At 44.5% G+C, this 25,379-nt stretch overlaps 1 protein-coding gene across 4 annotated transcripts in view; it reads right to left on the bottom strand.

The window, feature by feature from the left end:
- LOC6524137 (diencephalon/mesencephalon homeobox protein 1-A) overlaps nt 1–24,925 on the bottom strand; it is a 32,725-nt gene extending 7,800 nt beyond the window's left edge. The window contains exons 1-3 of one of the 4 annotated variants that reach the window (XM_039373724.1): nt 23,945–24,925; nt 18,061–18,111; nt 11,271–11,491 (exon numbers count right to left, since the gene is read on the bottom strand). In XM_039373724.1, coding sequence (XP_039229658.1) covers nt 11,271–11,491; nt 18,061–18,111; nt 23,945–24,518 — 846 coding nt within the window. In that variant the 5' untranslated portion in view covers nt 24,519–24,925. Of the gene's footprint in view, nt 1–11,270; nt 11,492–18,060; nt 18,112–18,181; nt 18,340–22,335; nt 22,889–23,944 lie in introns of those variants that run through there. The other 3 variants (XM_002099965.3, XM_039373735.1, XM_039373730.1) reach the window with 3 other exon arrangements.
- Nucleotides 24,926–25,379: the final 454 nt, after the last annotated feature.

Here is a 25,379-nt window from a genome sequence, read left to right as displayed (position 1 = left end):
CCGAAAGGGGGCGGGGGGCGTGGTGCAATGCCAAAACTCGACTTAAACAATTACGAAACAATTAGGGTATGCATTAAGTAATCCGGGTAGTTTATTTGTTTACCCAAGAATGGCCCTAAGTGCTTGTTTTAATTGGGAAAATCCCCATCGAAGTAACTGCTATTGCTATTGAAGATTTTCCCAAAACAAACACCAAAAAAATGTGTTATACTTTATAGTTCGTTAGCTTGAGTTTAATTTGGCTTTCATTTTATTTGCTGTGCATGGTGGCGACTTTTTCGGAACGTTGAAGTTGTCATTTTGGGCAAACTTGCCATTAAAAAACACATAAATCTCTGCCACTGGGTGGAATCTCAACGAAAAGTGAACCAAAAACGTGCTGCCACAAGCTTCGGTTTCCCAGTTGAGTAGTTATCATCATCATCGCAAATTGGCAAGTGCACGTGGAACGCGTGTCATCGCAGCAGGTTGCCCTTCGCTGTGAGAACTGTAGCAATTTGTTTGTTTGTTTTCCAGTCTTTGCTCTTCTATTTTGCTTCAATCCCTGGCAAAGGGTTTCTGTGGGTGGAGAGGGCAGGAAACTCCACCCGCTTGCCCCGGAAAAGCCCTTATTCGCTCGTTTGTTTATGATTAACGCGCGCTAATTTCATTCATTTCGCACTCAATGGCCTCGGCTCTCTCTCGGGATTTTGGTGCACACTTATGCTTATTGGATTTACTCGAGCGTTGTTGTCAGGGAAATCGCTGGAAATGGGTGGTGGTTTCTGGACTACTGGGCTGTTGGACTACTGTGTTTTTGGGGTGGACCCACTAAGTAGGTATCTGCAGGACGAGACGACGAGTCCTGAATTCACACGACCGGCGACCGCAATCATTAACCGTGGGTACGCAGCTACGCGAAGTTTGCGGCCGGCTGATTGGACTTGACTTCGAGGTGTCGGGATACAAAAATCCCCGCGCCCGAATCGAATCAGTCGATCGGGGAACTAATAATCTTATTAGAATTAATGATGGAATTTCCAATTTGCGGCGACAGGCAGCTGCCGGCGATTTAATGTTAATAAGTGCCGCGTTCCTCGAGTTCCTCAAAATAGGAATTCCTCGTCGGACGTGCGCCAATGCGACCGAGTCCTGTGACACAGATTACGAGGCAACCGAGTGGGTTAGCTTTTCCGTTTCCTTTTCCTTTTTATCTTTTCTTTTCTTTTCCTTCTCCATTTCCCTTTTTTGCTCTGCATTTTTCTTTGGCTTAAAGTTGCCCCAAACTCGATTTGTTTGCCTGTGAAATTCCCAAATCAGATATACAATATATGTACATATAAGAACATTCATCTAGCAGCTAATGTGGCACATGAATAAAATGCATTCACTCAACAGCTATTCACTTCGTGTTTAAATCGCACATTGCTGCCTGTCAACGGGTACTTTATCGCCATTATCGCGATTATCGTCGTCATTATCGCTGCCATCTCGATTAACAAGGCGCTCGATGGCCGATTGACCCAACAATCGAAGACGCAACTGCAGGTGTCTGTCGATGACAGCAGCCGACGTTGTTGTTATTGTTGTTGCTGTTGCTGTTGCTGATGTTGTTGCTGCTGCTGTTGTTGTTGCCGTTGTCATCATCATTTTCATTAATGGTAAACCAATCATTTTTCAATTATATTCGCCGCTGGATACAAATTGTCTGATTTGCGTGTGCCAAACCAAAGTTGAATCGTGGCAGGCGCCATGTCACGCCCACCTCTGCAAACCCCCAACGCCCCCTTACCCGACACACCCCCCACCACCTCCCCCCATGTTATTTGTTGTTTTGGCGCACACCTCATGCACCACCCACTCACCACCCACCACCCACAGAAAAGACTCTAACCAACCCACAGGTACCCTGCAGATACATAGATACAATATCTCTATCTATCTATCTTAGATTCCTTAATATTGTATTACCTTCAATTATCGGTAGAGAATACTATATATGGTTTCTTGGGATGTAGAATTATCATATATCACTGCAGAAAGTTGAAGAGCAATCCTTGTTCGCCTATGCCCAGTGGCTCTAGTAATTTTTTGTGAATTTATTTTGCATTGCGTCAAACCAATTGGAGTGTCATCGGCAGAAGGAATCGCCGCGTGGCGCCACGCCCCCCTCTTAACCCCTGGAATTGCAACAGTTGATAAAGTGCACAACTTGTGGGTGTGTGTTAAGTTGCGCCATGGCCATATATAAATAGTCTGGATCATGCTGCGCAGCCCCACAAGTCCACGTCCATTATGCGGCCATAATTCGCTGACAATTCCTCAATTACGTGGAAAGGTGGTAAGCTGGTGAATTGGTAAACTGGAAATCTGGAAAACTGGCAAACTGGTAAGTTGGCAAGTTAACAAGTGGGCAGGTCGGGGGATGACGAGGCTCATTGCCCCCGTTTTCAAACGCCTCTGTCGCATTTTACACCCCTCGGGAGCTCAGAACAGAAACAGAACAGAACACAAACGGGGCATGTTTTCAATCTATAAAATTAATTTTCTGAAAACCTCTCCTCTCGTTCTGCAAGTGGTTTTTGTTTTGTTTGCTGTTTGCCGGTCGCCAATCGACGGTCCACGGTCGCAATTCCCCAGGGGCACACGAAGCTTGAATTGTAAAATATTTTGCCGTTTAAGCCACTTGTTGTTGCAAATTAGCGTGAAACGCGATTAATATTGTCAATTGTCAATTGTGTTTGGATCTCGTCTCAGTTTCATTCTCATTTTCATTCTCATTCTCATGTCTGGGGTTTGGGCTCGGAAAATTGGAAAATATTCGCTGCCAAAGGAGATGAAAGTGCGGATTAGTGGGCCCCACAAATGGAAAATGTCAGCGGGGCAAAAGAAGCGACACATTTTACAAAGTCCTGCAAAGCAACAACATCAATCAATGGCAGCCAGTTGCGTGGTTGCGAATGACCATCAATCAAGGAACGAGTTCTGTGAAGAAGGTCCGTGAAAACTATTTGCCCTAATTGCACAGAGCCGCGCCTAATTTTCCAGCCAGGTAGCAACCCTTTTTCACAGTTTTCTGGACACCAAACAATGAAAGTGTCAAAACTTTGCCGTTGCTTTTTTAACAAATGGAGTCAGCGGCGCGGCAGGAAGGAAATTAGTTGGCTCTTTTTTTTTGGGCACTAATGTGTCATGCTAATTTCCAGTTAGCTAAACAATCTAGTTGCAAAGCAAGTGCTTAGCTTGTGTTGCGATACTGAAATCCATCATTTCGAAACTCTCAATCAAGACAAATCAAGATTCCAAAACCGATACATCCCTTAGCCTTGGCAGGGATTCACTCACTCACTCGCTTATTTTTTTTGGTTGGCTTCTCAAGTGGCCTGCAGTACTTTCGATGCGAGGAAATTAAGTATAACTCATTATCGCAAGCAAGAAACGCAGAAATCCTTTGCCAGCTACAGCAACAACAGCAGCAACAACAACGTTATTGTTTGCCCAGCCAGATGAAATCGGATTTGTTGCCTGTTGCACACCAATTTTCTACTCAAAACTTATGACAGCCAATTCGAGAGAACGAACGAAAATTATACAGACACTCGATCGCAAGGGGGCCCAGTTGCAGGCCATGACTATTCAGTTTCTCAGCCCATATGTACACACTTATGTATATGTACATATACAGAAATATATGAGATGTGTGAATATGTACTCATATATGTACAGATATACATAGATGTGTGGCATACAACATGCAACGTCGTCTTCATCCTCGTGCTGTGGGGCTTGTTGAAATCAACATCAAACCTTTAATTTGATGATTCTGCAAATAATTCGTAGGAGTCGTTGACTTTTTTTGTTTAACTTTAACCACTCGCTGCCCCAGCGGACTTAGTCTGTTAACTTTTCCGCGCAGTCGAGGCGTGAAAATATAATAACACCTTTTTAATTATATTTGTCTTCCCCTTCACCTACCCCTTTTTTTCAGTGCCCTTTGTTCGGACTACAGACAATGCTGCTGCTGCTGCTGCAAAAAATAAAAGTGAAAGGCAACATTTCAGGTGAGGTGCAAATTAACCAAAATTTGCCATAGTTGCGGAATTAGAGTGATCAGGGCAATCTACGATGGTGATTAGTGTGACCAGGCCTCGTGACTCACACCACATTCGCTCTTTCCACCTGAGTTACGCCGTTTTTTCCCCTCTTTTTCGAGTTGAATGCACTGCCGAGTGGCTGTACCTCATATGGCAACTGTTCGTTTATGGATTTCCCCTTAGAGTATTTATAGAGACGCCAATTACGATTCGTATGCCTCCCCTTTTTTTGGGGCTTTTTGGCGGGACAGTGTCGCACCTTTGACACCGTGAGATATTAGAAAAATGTATTTGATAGGTTTTAGCATATTGAGTATCTTAATTATATCAGAGCTATTCATTCCAAAACAATCTACAAGTTGTGCTATAAAAGAGGGCATATTCCCACCTTACTTGGAGAACAGGAAATTGCCGCAAATGAAAACAATTTCCAAATGACTAATTTTCCGATGTACAAACACAGCCGTTTCTCACACTCACTCTTCTCTCAAAAATATATAAATATATATACAATTGTATGTGCATATGTACACTATAGTATACACTTCTCGATGAGTCCAATCGGTCTGTAATAACGAGTTTTATGTGTGGGAGCTGGAAATTAGACTGGTTGCCCAATCTGGACGATCGACAATCGACGATAATGTTTATTGAGTAAATACAAATGCGAGTTAACACATTCCGTTTGAATTGTCATGCGATAATTACGCCTTTCAAAACGCGATAATAGGCCTCATTCAATCGAGGCGATCGAGAGCTCCAACAGATAGCCCTCTTCCTTGGATTTGGACTTGGATTGGATTGTTGTTTTTTTTTTTCTATTTTGTATTTGGGATCTCCAACTGATCTACTTTGGCCGATGACAGCCGCAGAAAATCGTTGGACTGCGCCTAATTGTTGGATGAGTTTTGATTTGGCTCCAGTGAGGCAGTTAATGTGGAGAAGTGTTTCAATTATCCAGCGTCCGTTTAAGTTGCTGATTCAATTGGACTCGTGATAAAATCAAGTTGTTTTTCACTTTTGGAGCGATTATTTGCTCTAGTTTTTCCACATATACCTGACTATTCATGTGACTGCAATAGTTTATCATAAATAGTAATGAAAGTAGAAAATTAGTCACCCAATTAGTTACATTCGAGTGCAGAGGGGCCAATTAGCAGATCGAGTGGATAGAATATCGGTTGAATGGGTTGGAAAATCTGGGCTTTTTCGTGGGCTGGACAAATGAGCGAGCAGCGTGCTCATTTCGCACTAATAAGTTCGATGATATCTACAATGCGGATGGTAATGGTGATGCTGATGGTAATGGTGAGTGCGTGCAAGACGAATCATTACCATCCGCCGTTGAAGTGGGAAAACCGGCGAAGGTCACGTTTTCGCGCCGTGGGTGGTGTTCGGTGGGTGGGGCACCGCCCGGCATAAACAACAAGCAACAACCAACAAGCAACAACAATGGCAAAGGAACCCGCACCACTCGACACAGAAATAAGTGTAATTGCGACAATGTGGCTGCACTTACACGTGTCATCGCAGCATCATCATCCGTTATCCGCTGTCCATCCGAAAATCGCGGGAACACGCTACGCACTTGCTCTCAGGATTTTTCACCCCCCGGAAATGTTGGCCCAACGCGTTCCTCCCAAGGGATTCTGTATTCCGGATTCCAAAAGGGAAAGGACCTTCGGACTAACCACAATGGCACATTGTTGCCATTGACTTTCGGGGCAAGGGTGAAGGCAGTGCTATTCCGCCGCCCAGCAAACAGCAAACCAAAAAATAAAATACCCCTTAGAAGGACACACATGAGCCTGGGATTACCAGCCGTTTATCAATTGCTTGCTGGCGGTGTGGGCAATGTGTAGTAATGGCTTACTAATTACACAAATATGAATATTTAATACTAAAAACCCTTTAATAGGTCACTCTTTCGCTGCGTCGTTCGCCACCCACTTGCTGGTTGCGTTTCCGTTGCATTTTCCTGGAAACCTCGAGTGTGGAAAATTAAAATTCACTCACCCATCCACAAGCCCGAGCCCCAAGGGCCACAAGAAATAAAAGAGAAACAATATAAAAAATATATATGTAAGTATAAGAAACGAAATGAAAAAATACAAAATACCAGGCATACGCACACACGATGTCAGGGTTGACATGAGCTCGAAGGTAACACAATACTCCAGGCAGCAACTACTTAAAATGCAATTATATGCATTATTATTCGGCTGCTGGGCGAGTGTATTTTTGTACACGAATACGCAGAATATGCCGATGGTCTGGGGGCCTGCGAGAATCACTGGAGAAAAATGGATGACGACGACGGGGACGACGAGTATTTAAATGCCCACCTCAGCTACTAATTATTACCAGGAAAAACTCTTGAAATTGACGTTTCATTTTGTGCGGCGGGGCACGTCAACACCCCGCTGCCCATCGAGGGGTTAAGGGGCCACGGGCATCGCGATCCCAGAACCAAGATCCAATGCAACCAACTCAGCAACTCATCTCCAGACCGCCTGTTTTCACTCAAGAAAACCAAAGCCAAAATCCAAAAATCCAGAACTGGGTACTACTCTCGCCTGATCGTCGTGATTATGCACATCGAACTGCTGGCAACAGATTAAGGCACTCCAGAAATTATGAAAAAATAATATTTTTCTTGGAACTGATACCATTTTAAACGAATTGGTACTCGGCACAGAGTCAACAAAATGAAGATCATGAGAATGAGGCGAGAGTCCCCTACGAAGACTGCAGACTACGGGGACTGAAGAATGGGGAATGGGGAACGCAGAATGGAGAACGAAGAATGGAGAGCGAAGAATTGAGAACGAAGAATGCACCCAAATGAGAACTGAGGTAGGTAATCAGAGCTGCTGAGATGGATTTTTCAACGCCAGCTTGCGATTTCTTAACTTGAGATATTTGTAGAATTTGTCTGAAAGTCTCTAGAAGTATTTGGTATGCAACAACAGGCAAGTTACACCGAAAATACCAATCGAAAATATTGAAATTTTGGCGAAAATCGATTTTCGTTTTTTTTGCGTCAATAATTATCGGTATTTTGATCACAGCAATCGAAATAGTGGTCCAAATATTGAATGTCATACCTCGTTAAGTTCGTAATTAAATTTCCAATCGAACGGTGTCCTCAAAAGGCGATTCTATTTTTTAGCCATTTTTTGCAAATTTTGATGATGGTACCCCTTACAAAAAATGCGAAAATTTGGCCAAAAAATATTTTAACAGAGTCGGTCAAAAAGTGATTTGGTTGGTTAGTATTGGTAATTAAGAGTAAAAAACTGTAATTCTTTTCACTTTCAGACCATTTTCAGCCAAGTTATACCGAAATTTTGAATTTTGCTTCGCTAGTTTAGAGATCTATGCTTTAGGTGGTATCTTTTATGGATATACATAGCTTGTAGATTTTAGAGATGATTTGGCTACTTTTGCTGATCCTTCGCCAGATCTGGTTGGGCATCTCAGACGGCGGCAACGCGGACGGTATCGCGTCAAGTGGCAGCATCGGCCAGTCGACCTGTCTGCCACAAGTCTGCCGAGTTGCCTGCTCTTTGGGCCCCTCATTTTCGGGTTCCCAGGCTTGAAATGCGGCGATCTTATATGTATGTGTGTGTGCCAATTGGAGGACTGCGGCTACTCCGATGACTCCACAATCTGACTCGCATTCGCATTCATTTCCATTCGGCGGCCCTCTCTATTCAGACATTCTTCACTTGGAAGCGTCGACACTTCAGTAAATTAGTTTCGTAGAACTTCCAAGACCCACCAAGGCCCACACTAAGCGGCATTTCCACCGAACACTTGGAGAAAAATCGAAGCCACAATCTGGTGCCAATTATAGTTGCTCGATCTGAAAACCGTCTATATATGCATACATACATATACATATATATTCGATCCAATAAGACGGCAAAAACCCATCAAGGGCTTTCAAAGTCAACTCAAAAAGCGAATGTATAATTTCGCCTCGAAATTCTTGCGGGGTTGGAAATTTATTCACACAGAAACGTGTAATTACCCAGACACAAAACACAGCAGAATCAGCAATGCACACACTCTCTCACACACACACAGACACTCACTAACACAAGGCCAAACACTTACGCACACACACACATACCTCGAAAATTGGCAGCACAAAAAGTTCACTTCAAGTTCGTCTCTCTTTGCTGCGAGCGAGGAGCAGTTGAGGAAAAGTTCGGGGTGAAGGTGGGGAAGAAGCGGGTAGAAAGGCTGGAAAAAGTGGGCGGTTGGAGATGGGTGGGCGTGGCAGACGGGGCTGCTGCTACTGGCATGGAAAATTAACAATTTTTCAATTAAAATCAATACGGAGTGTGTACTTGTAGCCGTAGTTTCCTTTTTCGCCTCGCAGGGCTAAGGTGGGCATTGTGGGGTTAAGGGGCGCAAAAGTGGGCGTGGTTCTGCTGTCAGGGTAATCTGCATACGTGCTTGTGTGCGGGTGTGTGGGTGTGTGTGTGTGTGTGTGTGCACTTCATGAAAATAGCTTAAGTGCCTGAAAATATGCAACGTATTCGACGAGCCAACTTTGCTTGTGTGTGTGAGTCTCCGCGTGCGTATGTGTGTGGAAGATAGCAGCTGCATATGTGTGTGTGTGTGCGCTTGTAAGGGTGTATGTTTATGTTTGTTTATGTATGTGATGTTAGTTTTTCGGGCGCCGCTGCTGTCATCACGCTGGAGTAAAATTCTAAAGCTTTTTTGGCTCAAATAGTGCTGTTAGTTTCAATGACACTGTCTGTGTGTGTGTTCGTTGCACTGGAAGAAAAACGACCATATTTATGCAAACCAAGTTCTAATAAGCTAACAGCTGGTTTTCTTTTCATCGCATACTCTTCGACACCTTAAGAGATATAAATTACCACATTTTTTCTCTCTCTGTGTTGCTGACTTCCCTCATCGTTCTTGTACTTGTGCATCGTTTTGCGGTTGTTTCGTTCTTATCCAGTATTTTTTGGCCGTCTAACTGTTGAGTCCTTGCCCCCTGCACACATACACACTCACCCACTCACCCACTCACACACACTCGCACACACACACACTGGGCTTGTGGATGTGGAGAGGGGTGAGGGGGACAGTCAAGGATAGACTCCATTTGTGGGCACCGCAAACAACGTTAAATGCAAATTTACGCTCCTGCCACAAACTGCCGTACAACTAGCGTAGCGCCCACACCCCTTTCTGGATATCCACCCCCCTCCCTTCTTGGGTTTTCCACCCATTTTCCCCCCACTAAAACACACAGCTGTGCACACAAAATGGCCGTGCTTTGGCGCCATTGCTTCACTCCAGTTGTCCTTCGCTCCTGACTCCTTGCTGTTCTTGTTGTTCTTGTTGACTATTGCCGTTATTGCCAAGTTGAAGAGAGACGGAAAACCCCAAAGCGGCGAGGACGAGAGGAGGGGCGGGGTGGGGCGGGGCGAAGGGTCGGGCAGCTCCAGTGGCCAGAATTGAAGTGTTAGTAGTAATGCTACTAATTGGACTCGCTTTTAGCAACGCTTCATGTGCCCCCAAGCAATCTCGATCCCGAGGACCCAATCCCAATCCCAAAGCCAGAGCTTCTTCAAAGTGCTCTACATACATATATATGTACATACACAGTGTGCTAGTGTGTGCGTGTGGCTGTGTGTTTGTGTGGGAGTGAGAGTCCTTCTCGAAAGTCTATAATTGGAAAATTTTACACACTCGAACATCAATTTCAACAGCAGCATGCAGCATGCCAGTTGAAATGCTGAAATGCCAGTCGATATGCGGATAATAGGCCGGGGGCATCAGTGGGTTAATTACGTGCCAGCGATATATATTTTAATTGGCAGCGATCTTAATAATTCTGTTTGCAGCTGCTCTCTAATATATGTAAGTACACTTTAATTTAGATGTTGCCAATGGTCACTTTTTACATTTTTTCAATGCCAACAAATCGTTCACTTTTATAACTTTCTTCCCAATTTATTACACTTGTTTTCCGAAAATCCTTCGGCCGATTGCTTGTTTGCTAATATTTAATGGCCGGGAATGGTTTGAAGAGTCTGCCATTAGCAAACCGGCGAAAATGCGCGATAAAATTCGCGATTTCGAAACCATCCGTTCGACGATTCCGTACCTAAAGCAATTGAGTGAGCGAGGTGAGTGGTTAAAAAAGGGCAAATTCGCCAAGAAATCGCGCCATAATTACTCTTTTTTTTTTTTTGCTAATTAAACACACAACACACTCATAGTCCTTTTGGGGTTTGCCTTTTAAGGGTGGCAATTTGGCACAACTGAAGCTCACTCGATGCACGCACACACATACACACAGTGTAGAGTCCATCTCGCTCACTCGCGCGGGCGAGGGACTTAGAACAATAACGGCCATTAAAATGCTTAATTATAAATTCGCAAACGTTGCTGAAAATTTCTACGTTTTTTCCCCCTGCCAGCCGTCTCACTCACACCCTATCGCCGTCTCACTTGCCCAGCGTGAAGCGAACGTTAAATGATTTCCGGATTTTGCGTTGTTCGCAAAGCTGTGCACACACACTTCTACCTATGCATGTGTGTATAGCACACTGTCCTTTTCATTGAAATGCAATTTTTTCAGTGACTTTTACCGTGGCTTTAACTGTTAGCCAAGAATCGTTTATTCTATCGAAAATATCGCAATACTATCGATTATATCTGCCCAGCAATAACTATCGATGGAGCTCTCTCTCAGTGTCAAGAGAGCTTTAAGGCAGACCAACTATGAATACCCTTGGGCATATAGAGAGTAAAGAAGTGGAGAAGTGAATAAGTGGAGAGCATCCGATCGAAGGAGCTGCACTTGAGATTCCCCTCCTGATTGCCGCTTATGGCTCTGATGACGCTGCACACACACACAGCAGCTGAAGGAGGTGTGAAAAATCAGAAAAAATCAGGGCGGAGACATCCAAACAAGAGTATGCGAATTGAAAAGACAAAGGAAATGCAAATTGCTTGTGGCCGCCTTTCTGTTTTGCCAACAGCAAACACCTACTCGGCGGCGGATGTAATTAGTTTGTTAATTCATTAGGGGAATAATGCGAGCATGGAGTGGTAGTGGTAGTGGCAGTGGCAGTGGAAATGGAAGGACTGAATTATCGAAAGACGAGAGACGAAAGACAATGCCCGCATATCGGATTACGCGGACAAACGATGCTGACTCACCTGTATGCGATCCTCGGGCAGTTCGGTCTTCAGAGACAGCATTTCGCGGGCATAGACGTCGGGATAATGGGCTTCCTTGAAGGCCTCCTCCAGTTTCTCCAGTTGGTAGCTGGTGAATATGGTGCGGCTGTGTCGTCGCTTCTTTTTCTTCTTTTTGCTATTCGCTCCCACTCCGAAGCCATTCAAGCCCTCCATGCCAAAGTCCTTGGGCGCCAGGGAGCCTGCAAGAAATGAAATTCAAAGAATTAGAATCTGTTCTCGGGTTTTTTACTTTCCCCAAAAAACCAGCAGCTACTTACAGTATGCGCGCTCCCTTCTCCCAAATATCTAATAATATATTCTTGTCAAATTAGTTGACGAGAATCCCACGACCCGATGCCGGAAAACATGTGGCGCTGAAGCGCGACTTGAAGTGGTTTTGGTGGCTTGTTGTTTTAATATTTAATAATTGTATCTAGTTTCCCACTTGTCTGCAGTTTATCTCTTGTCACACACATCATCTTTTGTTCCAAGGAAAATCCCACTTGAGGCTGTGAAAAGCGGGGAGTGGAAAAGTGAAAGCGTCGAAGGAGGATGGCACTGGTTTGGGCATCCCGATTCGTTTTCGGATCGAAGGAAGGAGCTGACAGCCGCTGACAGGCGCGATTTGAGTTTTCGATGAGTGGCAGTCGAGTTTTTGCACAGTGAAAAAAGTGAGTAACATTCAATAGTGATTTAAATACTGCAGTTAAACCAAAATATGTACAACTTCGCAAAGGTAAGCCAATGTTCGCAATACAGAAAAGGTATTACCAAGCGATTTTATCATACACATTTTCTTGTGTGCACACAAAGTTGAGCGACCTGCAAACGAGTTGAGGATGCTGATGAGTCTGGGGATTGAAGATTGAAAATTGAAGATGAGCCAAAGACTGGGGATCGAAGCCACTTGGCGGATTGAGAAACCGAGTGCTTCGAGGGCTTGTTTTGCCCAAAAAACTAACTTGGAGCCCGAAGCACCCGGAAAACATAAATGCACAGTTCGGTGATCGAGTGGTCTGGACCACTCCGCAGTTTGGAAAGTACGGAAAAGTATGGAAAACAAAACACACACGACCAACGGCATTCGTGCAGCCAGAAAAGGAAAAGAAAAACAAACCAAAAAAAAAAGCAGGGAAAAAACATTTCGCATTGAAATTCGATATGAAGAATGAAGTAGAAGCAGACTGTTGTGGCGGCTGACGAGTTGTTCAAGTGAACTCTCATCCGCATCCTCATCCTCATTTTCATTCCCATTAACGTTCCACTTCCCGCCCGTTTTTCCCACTAAATGTGCGTGAAAAATATCTGCGTTGCTGCTGGTGAAAATGCGTGTAATGAATGCTGAAAATTGCATCTTGAATTACCGCGCAAAAATGCAATTCACTAGAAGAATTCAAGAATTCAAGGTGTGTTGAGGGAAATTTAATTGTTGTGGCTGTTTGTTGCAACGAAATCGATTCAAGTGTGTATTTCACGGTCAGTATTTAATTGATCCATAACACCTGCTCTTATTATATTATTATAGGTGTAAATAACCACTTTCAAATTACTAGCGATATAATAATTGGCTTTAATATTTCTAAATATTATACGTATGAATATCCATAACAAATGTTAGGAATAAGTTAATTTGGAAGCGCACAAAAGTAGGCAACGTCGAATTTCTTGCTAGCTTTTAATGATCTCATGCACACACGCACACACACACCCACGCGCAGACTGGAAAACCCCGCATGCCAACATGCACACACACTCACATGCATCACAACATATTAGCAATTAAAATTTTCTTAGTTAATTACTTTAAGCAGACGACGACGAAGGATGAAGGACGAAAGGATGTCGGCGACGTCAGCTGGGAAAAATGCCAGAGCAAAAAAATGTCGCCATCCAAATGAAAGGCGACAACATTCCTCCATCTCTCTCGCTCTCGCTCCACTTGGCGTCCTCTCTCTCTTTTTCTTGCCCACTCACTTAGCCGCACAAAGAAAGTTGCGCCCTCTCTTTCTTGCGTGGCAAGTGAGTTTTATGAAATTTATGCGCATTTCACTAGAAAATTTAATTAGGAAATCTAATTTGCTCAAAAGCGCATAAAAAATGTTGTCGCTTCCAAAAGGTGGGAGTAGGGGGGAAGGGTGGGGAGGGGTTTGACTTTCGCCCCCAATCCCGCCGAAATTTCACCATCTCTATCCCCATTTCTCTTTCCGTTTCGGTTTTATGCCACGGCGTTTCTCTGACTTGTTCATTTTGTTGGCTAGCTAAAGTTACTGGAAGAAAAATGTGCCCATTTTGATTCGCTGCTCATTAGAAGTATTATTTTTCACTTTCTGTAAGTGTGGAAAGCGCTTCTATTCCATTGAAATAGTCCATTGAAATATTAAGAAAGATATTGATAAATATATATATAAATAGCTGCATACTTTTCGACACTTACACAAGTCATTTGCAAATCGGAATGATTTCTGTGGCATTGAGAGTCTGCTGAAAAAGTACCCAACAATGTTTCCGGTGTGGCTTTTCCTCTGCAGAACCCTGTCCCCCCCTCCCCCCCCCCCCCCCCTTTCGCTCCTGCTCCTGTTTCTGCTTCTGTTCCTGCTTCTTCCGCCCAATTTTCGCCCCTCTGCCCGAGCGCCCACTTTGCCGCGCACTTTCCCCATTTCCACGCCATGCATCAAGTAACCAACAAAATGACTAATTCCTCGTCTCTGTGTTGGTGTGCAGCGGTTGCGTGTGCGCTAGTGTGTGAGTGTGTGAGTGTGTTAGTGTGTGTGCGTGTGTGTCGCATAAACAGTTGCATGGCAAAATACGCTAATAAAGTGGCTGAGTTGTTGGCAACGCGGCAGCGGCGCAGCTGCGCAGCCGACGCCGACAGAGGCGGTGGCAGCGACGACGACGTCATCGTTGAAGGGGCATTCGCAATCCGCAATTTGCATTAGCACCCAAAGTGGCTGCGTTTTTGTGCATGTGTGTGGATTTCGTTGGCAGTGTGAGTGTGTATGTGAGCATGTGTATGCGTGTGAGTGTGAATGTGAGTGTCCTGTGAACTGCCATTCGGATATTCGCTTATTTTCGTACGCTTTTTTCGTACTAATTAGAAACGAAATTGAATTATTTGCTTGAGGAATCAAACAGAAGCCACAAAACGCAAAAAATCAGAAAAGAGGCTACGGTGAGTGGACCAGTAAATGCTCCAATTAACAGCTTTGATAGCTTTGCTTTTTAATGCCGTTGGGTTAATTTCAGCCCGCCGGTGAAAAAGTTACTTGATCATCAGCCTCATTATCAGTGCATTCCATTTTATGAAGTAGGTTTGAAGTATATATATGTCTACTAATTAAATCACATCAGTGTCACACAAAGTGCAATGCAAATGAGTACATCACATGTGCAATGATACATTCGCATGACCTTTATTTCTAATGGGATTTCCCCCTTCTTTTCAGTGTGTTTTCCAAGAATACCTGATTACCGCAGGCAATTATAGTGGAGAAAATAATGCAAATTATACGCGAACTTTGCAGTTTCCTTCTATTAACCCATATCTAACTTTTTCGCTATCATCGCATCCGCTGAATTTCCTGCACTTCGTTAACGCTGCAAAAATAAAGCACAATTTTCACGTGCTCTGTGAAAAAGTGAAAGAGCGAAAAGTTTTAGTGGCAGTATTGGTGCTGTTGTTGCCACTACTGTTTTTCCATATTGTTGTCACTGTGTAAAAAAGGAAAAAAGGAAAAGCGCTTTGCATTTTAAGTTCGTTGAGTTCGCTGGGGTTGGCGAAGCGGAAAGAAGAAAAGAAAGGCAAGGTGGCCTAAAGTGTGGCCAAAAACGAGGAAAGGATTAGGAGGCTGTGCCATCAACTTGGCTATTTCTAGGTTAATTCACTCATTTCACAGAGAATTATGCAGCTTTTTTCAAGATTTTCAGCACTTTTCAACATATATTTTTAAGCAGTAATTACTGAAACATTATATAGAGTTATTATACATGTAACTCATAGTTATTTACTTGTATGCTTCAAATAATTAGTAAATAAGACACCTTTACAGGTATTTTCAGGTATTTTCAGGTATTTGCCATGCCTAATTTTTAGCCAAAGCCGACAGCACTGCGAGAAATTGGGGGCAGCAGCCGTCGCGTTAACCAACTTTGACACAAAGCTGGCTAAAACGCTGCCGCCCAAGAGGGGTTGGGGGTGGGGGGTTAACTACCAGTGCGCCTGCTTTTAAATGGTGGCATTGAGGATGAAGAAGAGTGGGTGGATTTTCCCACTGGTGAAACTGGCGAAACAATGCAGTGCAATGCCGAAGAAGCAGAAGCAGCAGTCACTCGACGACAAGCAAGGAATCTAATTAACAATTTTCCATTGAGTGCGCAAATTACGAGGAACAGGCACAGAAAGCGAAGCAAACCGGCAGGCCGACGGCTCTGATAGATAGAGACGGCACTAGCAGTGGCCGAAAGAGATGGCAACAGGGTCGTAGAGGGAGCAGGCACGCAGACAGGAGCAATTAGACGGCCACGAATGCCGGACAATGTCAGAGCGAGTTTTCGCAGTGAATTCCAGCCAAAGTCATCGACTTTTTGGGCCACAAGTGCCCGAAATTTGCATTACCTACACATGAAGAATATATTTCGCATTATAAAATAATTAATCGAAATCAATATGTGAAATACCTGGGCTGAATTCAGAAAATGGTTAAATAGAAACCAGTTTGTTACAACTAGCTGCCTATTTTCCGAGGAAACAGATATCTTCATTGATTCTGTGACTAATTCACTTTGTTCACCGGCTGATCCTTAACCCTTTGCCACCACCCCAAACCCATGAACATGTACATACATACGTGTGTGTGTTAGCCCATCTTGCGCGTTTTATCACCCTGACATATTCACCTATTCAGTCAACTGGTGCGATGTGAATTGCGATTGGTTTTGCCTCACACATGTGTGCTGAATGTGTGTTGATTTTTTTTTTTGTCGTTGTTTGTCTTGCGTGTTTCAATTAAGCCGTAGAATTTTCTCGGGGGCCTTTGCTTTCGACATGGCCAGCAAATAAAACTTAGACACGCTCGAAAGAAAAGGATTGTGGATAGTGTGGGGGTAACGCAATGCCACGAAGGGGGAAAAAATGCCAATTAAAATCTTAGCAATGACAAGTGCAACACAATGGTGCAACAGCCACCGCTTTCCGCTTTCCACTTTCCACCTCCCACTTTCCCACTTTTCCATCCAAGCAACAGCAATCTCCCATTTTTCAAGGCAAATTGCCCTACTTGTCAGTCTCTTGGCTTCTTCGCTTTTTCCTTGGCTTTTGTGTAATCTTGTCTTGCAATCTGCTCGCAGCAAATGGCTCAAAAGTGCCTGCCACCGCCGGCCCGCTCTTCTTCGCATTTTGCCTCCCGCCATCGCGCCATCCCGACCACTTTTCCTCTGGAAGAATGCAGGCGTCGAGTGGAAGACTTAAGCAGGGCACTTCGCCCATAAAAACAGAATGGAAAGAATGCGCGGCCAAGTGGCCAAGTTCGTGTTGCCTGGCCCAGTCAGAGATTAGAGTCTTAGAAGAGCCCACTGCGCGGCAGCAACATCGCAGCAGCAACATGCAACAGCAGCAGCACCAACAGCAGCAGTGGAAGCAACATCAACTTCAACTTTATTCAACTTCAGTAGCAGCAACAACAGCAACAGCGACAAAAGGGCAATTAAGTAGGCCCAAGATCTCGGCAAAAAGAGTTAAGAGCCACCAAGTGGAGCCCCGGATGAAGCAAACAATCATAGGATGTCTTGCATTTGAGCTACGACTAAGCCTTCCACTTTGGGTTTTAGTTTCGAAAGAAAAAACAGTTTAAAGACAGATGAAATATTTCGAAACTTGTTGGGATGCTTTCGATTTAGGTACTTGATCAATTTGTGCCAATGTGCGAACTTTCAGTGTCTTTCAATTTATTGGAACCCCTTTTCCCGCTTCTCCCCCTTTGCCCCCTTCGAATTCCTGGCCATCCTTTGAACCAGTTTCCAGGATCCTTTCTTATTAGACAAGTTTATGTGTGCGCTTCGCATTTCTTTCGCCTTTTGTTCTGGGATTCCCCCTGCGTTTGTGTTTGTGTTCGTGTGTGCTGCCGTCGAAAGGGTTAAGGCGGACAGAGACGGCACGAGTTAAGAGCGAAAGAGAGGGGTGACAGGACGTGTGAGGTGGCGAGGATGTGAGGAGAGATGTATGCGCGTGCAAATTGCGTATAAAAGCGTATGTTGAAAATATTTATTGCCCGTTACGAATGCAACAAAATGAAAATGGAAATTTCATTATTTGACTTTTGTCCCTCGCATGTGTGTGCGTGTGTGTGTATGTGTGTGTGTTTTCCTCGTTTTTTCGTTAGCTAAATTGTTTATTTTATTAGCAATTTGGAGAATTTATGTGCGCGACATGTGAAATTTGCGCTTCACCCTTTGCCTCCCCTGCTCCTTGCCCCTAACCCCTTGCCCCTGCCCACTGCCCCCTGGCCACGCCCCCGGGCCGCAGGACCTGAAGCATCCGGCGGCATCCATGACTCAAATTGAAGCACAGGAATGCCCATTAATTAGGACGAAGCGCGCGTCTGACGCCCTCTGTTGGTCAAAGGATATTCAGCCTTTTATTTGGCTTTCGTTTTTGCGCAGGATTGCGCAAGAGGGATTGCAGTCCGAGGAGTAGTCCAGGATATATGGCCTACCTTTAGGCTTCCCCCCAAAATTTGATTATCCCCGGCGATTGCAATTAAGCATGTGAACTTACCGGGCAAACAAGTTCCGGCTCCTGCGGCGAAGCTTTTAAGCTGCGGAAATCCTGCAATGAAATGGAAAACCAGTTAGTGAGTGAGTGTTCTACAATTGTAATGCGGTTCTACTTTCGATACCGATCAAGGCCTTTACAGCGAGTATGTACTGTACATACAAGCAGCAGTCGCGTTGGTATTTTTGCATTTATTAGCTCGACGAGAGCCTTCGAATTAACACTTAAAGAATTGAGAAGCCGAGCGTTGCAAGCACATGGCATTTTGAGTTTGTGCGCATGCACTGAGGAAAAAAACTTGGGCGAAATCAGTAAAGTATAGTAAGAAATGGCGTGAAAGAATATATTATTAACTTGTTAGCACAGGCAGACAGACAGACACCAAGGCAACCACTTTTTGATAGAAAATGTAAGGCTTAAAGTTTTGATTGCTCAGAACTGGCTTACTTTTCTCTCGGTGCGCTGCTGGCACTCAGAAATGCAAATCGGCGACCTCGATGTCGAAAACGAGGCAGGCACTCCTTGCAGTCTTAACCCCTATCTGGCCCTGCCAACCCCTCTGGACCCAGCACCCCGCACCCGCCCTTGCAGTGAGCGAGTGACATATCAAAGCAAAATCAAATTTGACAGACAACCGCGCTAATTTCTGCTCGATGTTTCATTGTTTCAAGGCGTTCGTCTCGTTCGAGTTCGTTGTGGTTTGCTTTTGGTTTTGGTTTGCTTTTGGCTTTGTTTCGTGGCTCCAGAAGGGGAATCGGAATTGGGATAGGGAAAGGGATCGGGATTGGGATTGGGATTTGGATGGCGAACTTGGAACTGAAATTGGGACGCTAACTGAATACGTCAATTGTTTTTTACGGTGACGCATTCGCATTCGCAATCGTAATCGAGAACACAATGAGACCTCGACATATGCCAACAATAATAACGATGATGGTGAGGATGGTGAGGATGGTGATGATGATGGTGATTATTATGTCGACAATCAAGCCGCATTTATTAGCTCTCTACCAGTTGAGAAATACCAGTTGCCGATGAAATTCGATATTACTTCTCTGAAGAATTGCTGAAACAAAAACGAGGCAAAAAAACAAAGTGGGAAACTGCAAGTGACGAAGTATTTATAAACTGATTAACGCTCGACAATAGCTGATATGGGTCGCAATGCAAACTGCAAACATTGTGGTAGATATGGGAAAAATATGGGAAAATACCAGTGAATCGGGAAACCGGGGAATCAGGGAAACGGGGATTGAGGGATTCAGGGAATTGGGGAGCCAACGGCGGACCGCACAAGGCGGTCGTGGAGCGTGTGGGTCGTGAGAATCCGCCGCAATCCGCCGGAGTTCATGATGCAAAGTAGCCGATTCGGCTACTATATACTCGCCATATACACTCGAACGTCGTGAGTAAAAATCAAGTGAATTAATTAAAGCGAGCAATTCAAAGCACGGAATTTGTGTCAAATTGAATACTATCGTATTTCAAATATGAGCTAAAAAGTGCAGTTTACCATCTGTTTTCTATTGAAGCAAGCTGTAAGCTCAATTAGCCAAAAAAAAGCAGCAAGTGAATAGGCAAACTTTCAACCATCGCTTATGTGAGCCGAGTGCTTTCGGCCAGGTGAATCACTTCGTGGCCACAATTGAAACAATTTTCAGTCGAAAAAGTGCTGAGTAGCCACTCCAAATAGCCAGATAGATGGCCATGCCATGAATAATTAGCAGTCGTAGTTCGTAGTTGTTGATTGTTGCTGTTTCGAGTTGAGTTGCTGCTGTTGGACAGTGAAAGCAGCCAAGTTTCGAATTCAAATCAAAATCCAAATCAAAATCCAAATCCGTACCGGAATCCCACTTTCGAGCCGCTGAAGAAGCAATGCGGCCGCCGAAGAAACTCAAGTGCCAAATCGTGTTTATTTGCGTTATAAAATTAGCGCAGTGCAGAGGCGTCCGCCAAGGGGTTCACATACTCGATCGTTGCTCCCACAAATCCCCCCGAAAAAGAACCCCCCTAAAATGGCGCCCCTGCAAGTCGCTGGCTGTGCAGTCAAAGTGAGTCGAGCTTTTGGGGCACGAATTGCCCGGCTCTGATTGCCATGTGACGGGGCACAAAATCCAGCTTATGAATACATGAATACGAATGCGAATACACTGGCCAACGAGACTCGAATACGAATGTCTGCTATATATTATCGGGCAATTATCAGCCAAGTAAGCATTCATTTACATGTGTTTTTCAGGAGTATGCAAGTTTTGCAGCGTTTCAAAGTACGTATAATATAAACTAGTATTCACGAATTATGCACGCATTTATTGCAAGTGTAATTTGTGATTATCGCGAATGAATTGCATGGCGTTCCGTTTGGGAAAATTCGAAATTATTGCGGCTAATTCCGCTTGATGCGAACTGCTGTGAATTAACTGGCACCAACACCCGCACAATCGCAGGCTCACCCTTGCACTCACACTCGCACTCACACTCACGATCAACCTCACACTCACACTGGCACGGACAAATTAACCCTTGAGTGGCACTCGGCACTTCGTTCGTCAAGTTGCTTTAATTGACTTTTAAATTCGCAAAAAATCAAAGCGAAAAAGTGTGACAAAGTGCCAAAAACAAGAATGTAAAGCAAATAAGTGGCGTTTGTTCCGGGAGGCGGGGGAAGGCGGGGGTAGGCGGGGGAGGCGGTAAAGTGCAGCCAACAACAACTGAAACAATAACTGCACTCGTGCAACGCTGACGCCGAACATTTTCACACCTCGGACAATGCAGAATTCAGAAATTGCGGGGCTTCAAGGGGTTAAGCAGGGGGTGAACCGCTCCAAAAATATAGCAAGTAAAAAAAGAAAAAAAAAAAAAATTTAGAAACAGAAATACTCAAAAAACGAAGGGCGTTTGTCGACACTTTTTCGAACTTCTCCCACATTCTTCACACGTTCTTTTTTCTAATTTACGTCAACGCAAAATCAAAGCAAAGTCAAAAGACGACCGCACACAATGTCCGAGGCTACAAACTACAATTAAGAATATTTTTATCAGCCAAGGAGACACCGCTGCATGCGTATATATGTATATCTATATATCTATATATATATGTATATATGTATACACATGTGTATATAGGTATATAATGGGGCTGGCTATTAGCAAAGTGGCTCAAATATCAAAGGGCGGCGCATACAGATACTTGGATATTGAATGTTGGATGTTGCATGTTGAATGGAGATGGGCAGAGTTTTCGGCAAACTGACAGGCAGCAATTAGCAGTTCTGGAGTCATTGATCCATTGAGGCATTGCAACACATCCGTTGCCACTGGAAACGATCATTACGTGCAGCTCAACAACCAGTTGACTCCTGTGCGCGCTTATTGACTTATTAATCAAAGGGAAACTATGATACAACAAGTAGAATATGAATATTCAATTTGTAACTGCATTTAAACATAATAATTATTACTGTCTCAAGCTCATGCAACAATTTAGCTAGCTTTAATTTTCGAACCCGTACCAAGTTACTTACTTATTATCTGTTTACATTTTTGGCATGCCGAGCTGAAAAGCTGAAAATCCTAAATGGTTAATTTCGAGAGGCGAGTGAATTGCCAAAATGTTTGCAACACAAGTGCACCAATACACGTGAAATGTACAATCCGTGTGTGTATGTTTCTGTGTGTATGTGTGTGTGGCGGTGTGCAAACACATCAAAACGACTGTCACAACAAAGCGACGCGAGGAGCCAAAGTGAAAATTGTCAATTAAATGTGGGGGGGAAAGAGCGAAAAGCGAAAGCGAAGAAAAATCGCTTTTCTTATTGTCGTTGGGCAACCAATTTTCCGATTTGGGTTTCCCTTCTGGTAAAAGATCAAAGGCACTTAATGGAAGGCGCCAAATACACAGCTCTGGACAGGAAATCCGCCAGAAAGCCAAGCGAAAATCCAAACCAAACCTGATGCGATTTTTTAATTGACGAGCTGGCCACGCAAATGGTTATAAAAGTATAAAATCAACAACGGATACCCGAAATATTCGTACGACATGCGGAACGAGTTGAAAATATGCAAAATTAAATAGGATGACGCGAATGAAAAGCAGAAAGTAATGCTAAACATAACAGAACCAGGTGCTAAGAATATTGGGACTAAACCAATGAGCACGACTATAACATACCCTAAATTGTAAACCTCTGCTAGAGGCCAGCCACTTTTTCTACCATCGCAGTTCATCTACCAGTTATTAGGTTATTAATGGTATACCCATTAAAATGTCATACCAATCTTCAAGTCCATGCTACCCTTAGCACAACTATTCAGTGCTCTTTCCCACATTTATTAAACGCAAATTACGACGAAGCCGTGGAAATGGGCGATAAACGGAAAGGAGTATTGTAATTAAAATAACACAGACAACTGCGAGCCAAAATGAAAGCCGCACAACATGCGAAATCAAAATAATAAAACCCCTGAAAAGGGTCCGGAAGTGTAGGGGTAAACAGATTTGAAATCAAGAAATCAGATTCGATATAATATACATATACGTACATGAGTTGAGTGAGTGCGACAGTGAAATTGGCACAGTGAATCAGTGCAGAGCAATGAAAATCGGCGATGATGACGATGATATTTCAACGCTAATTAAAATAATAATAACAATAATAACAGCTGCCACTTGAATCTGCAAGATTATCGGAGGGCCTCGCTCTTTTCTCACACAGCAAGAAATTGGGCGACCGTTTGGGATTCGGTTTTCTGTTTATGGGTTTATGAGATCCAAGATATAATTCATTAAATAAACTGAAAGTGTTAAACTTATCCCCGTTGGAATGCTGTTATTCTACTGCTTGCTGCGAAACCTCATTTGCTAAATAGAAGTTCCTAGTTTTTTTTTTACCGTGTAGCAATCCCTGCTTCCACAGCTTCTCATGCCGGTTTCATTTCTGTTTATCTGCGTTCGCTGTCGTCGCTCCGACTTCGGATGATATTGCCACTTGCAAATGAGCTTTGAATCGAGAGACAGCAGGTCGACTCGAATTTACGGCGAGTGTGTGGGTTTTTCTTTCAGTGTGCGTGTGTCATTGCCTGCGCTGATCGCCGAACAAAGGCGCACCTACAGTGGCACCGAATCGCCCAAAACCTATGCAAAAAGCTTGTTATAAATTGATTTCAATTTTCAATGTTTTTTAACAGTAACTAGGATACTTTTTGAATCATATAGAAGACTATAGATGACACATCGCAACTATTGTGGAGCGCAGTTTCTGCGATGTTTAAACCAAAGTGCACCACTTCGCACCACACACACACACTCACACACGCAGTGCAATTAGCAGCTCAACTTGAGTGGTGGTGCTCTGGAGTGAAGTGGTTTCGGAGGCGGATTGGTGGATCGGTGGATCGGTTGAGGGCGGTGTGTCGTTTGCAGTGGGGCTAAAGCTGATTTGGCGGACGATGGACCGCTGATTAATTCCTTTTTTATGCTAACTAAGCGGCACTTCAGACACCGATTCGCCCCACTGTGTCTGCGTGTGCGTGTGAATCGTATATGTGTATCTGTATCTGAATCTGAATCTGAATCTGAATCTGTATCGAAATCTGTATTTGTATCCGTGCGCCTGTGTTGGTGCGTCTGGCAGGTGACAAAACCAGTTGCGATTGCTAATTGCGTTTAAGCTTTGATTGTCATTGTAAATGTGCATGGGACACATCGAACAAAACATTTTTCAAATCGCTATGGGGAAATATTCGTGAGGCACTTTTCAATAAAGAATGTTAACTTTATATACATATATATATAAATTCAATTAAGATCTGTGATTTGCAAGCTATTAATTGCAATTCGAGTGGTTGGGTGGGCGATTGTTCGTCGATTGTGGGGACAGTGGCTTACCCTGCGCGTGCAGCAGCGGGTGGTGCGGATGGTGGGGGTGGTGGTGCTGCAACGGCGGCGGTGGCGGTGGCCCTCCAACGGCTCCGTGTGGATGGTGCGGGTGGTGGTGGGGGTGGTGCTGGTGCTGATGCTGATGATGGTGGTGCACCGCCGCGGCCAGTTGGTGGGGCATAAAGGCGGCTGCCACCGCCGCATGGGCATTGAAGTAGGCCATTCGCGAGGCGGCTGCCATGGTCATTTGGTGGTGCTCCCTGTACTGATGGTGGTGCTGCTGCTGCTGTTGCTGCTGCTGCTGGTGCTGCTGCTGCTGTTGTTGTTGCTGCTGCTGCGGCTGCTGCTGTGGCTCCAAACCGCTCGTTAAATTGCCCTCGGCCGCATTTGTTGCCGTTGATGCTGCTGATGTTGCTGCTGTTATTGTGGCATTTGTTGTCTTTGGCGGCGTTGGCGTTTGACGCTCTTTTGCCACTGTTGTTGTTGCACCGGCAGTTGTCGTCAGATCGGTTGGCGCTTCTGTGGCCGCTGCCACCGCCAAGCCCAGCAGCTCCTGAATGGCGAAAGGCGAGCGCTGCGGCATTTTTAATTGCAAATATGTCGATCAATTGCCTGTGTCGATCTAGCTATTGCCGTTGTCAACAAAAACTGATTGAAAACATCGTGCTACCCCAATGGCAAAGCAAAAAAAAAAACAAAAAACTATTTATATATAGGGAAACAATGGCAAGATGGCAATGTTGTAAGACGTAAGACGTAGGACTACGCGAAATGCAATTTGCGATTTGCGATTTGAGAGTTGAGATTTTAAGCTGGCACGCGTCGCAGAAAAACACACAACAAATTCGCAATAATTTCCACGTTAAACTGTTGCCTGCGTTAATGTGCACCAGGAGTTTTGTCGTCGCAGTTGCTGTTTCTGTTTGCTGTTGCTGTTGCTGCCGTTATGTTGCTGCTGGTGGTTGGCTTTCGACTTGGCTTTGCATTTCGCTTTGGATTTGGCCAAGGAGGCATTCAGCTAACAAACGGTAAACGGCCAGCGGAGCTTTGCTCTTCCGAGGACCTCAAATCATGGCAAACGCAGCAGCAACATCTGCAGCAGCAGCAGCAACAGCAGTAACGGCGGCAACAGCAGAGCGCCGGGCAGCGACGCCCGCGTCGACTGCGCTGCCCGGCAACGGTAAATATTCAGGGGCGGTCTCTGTCGCACGCTAGCCGCACTCTTCGCCGCTCAGCAGGTGCGAGAGAGTCGGCAGCATGTGGGCCTTCCCCTCGACAACATGGCGCATGTGCAACATCCATTCGGCGTGAGAGTGAAGAGTGCCGCAAGTGCCTTCCAAGCAGCAGCTAGCCGTGCTGCTCTCGCACACGCACTGCCTTCCAGTTTTCCCGCAAACTTCCAGTTCTGGCCGAAACATATGTGTATTGGTGCGCTGCCCATCGT

The sequence above is a fragment of the Drosophila yakuba genome, chromosome X (genome assembly GCF_016746365.2).
Source record: "Drosophila yakuba strain Tai18E2 chromosome X, Prin_Dyak_Tai18E2_2.1, whole genome shotgun sequence".
NCBI classification, from domain to species: domain Eukaryota; kingdom Metazoa; phylum Arthropoda; class Insecta; order Diptera; family Drosophilidae; genus Drosophila; species Drosophila yakuba.
Note: the sequence above shows the minus strand (reverse complement) of the source record. Positions and strands in the feature narration are given on the sequence as shown.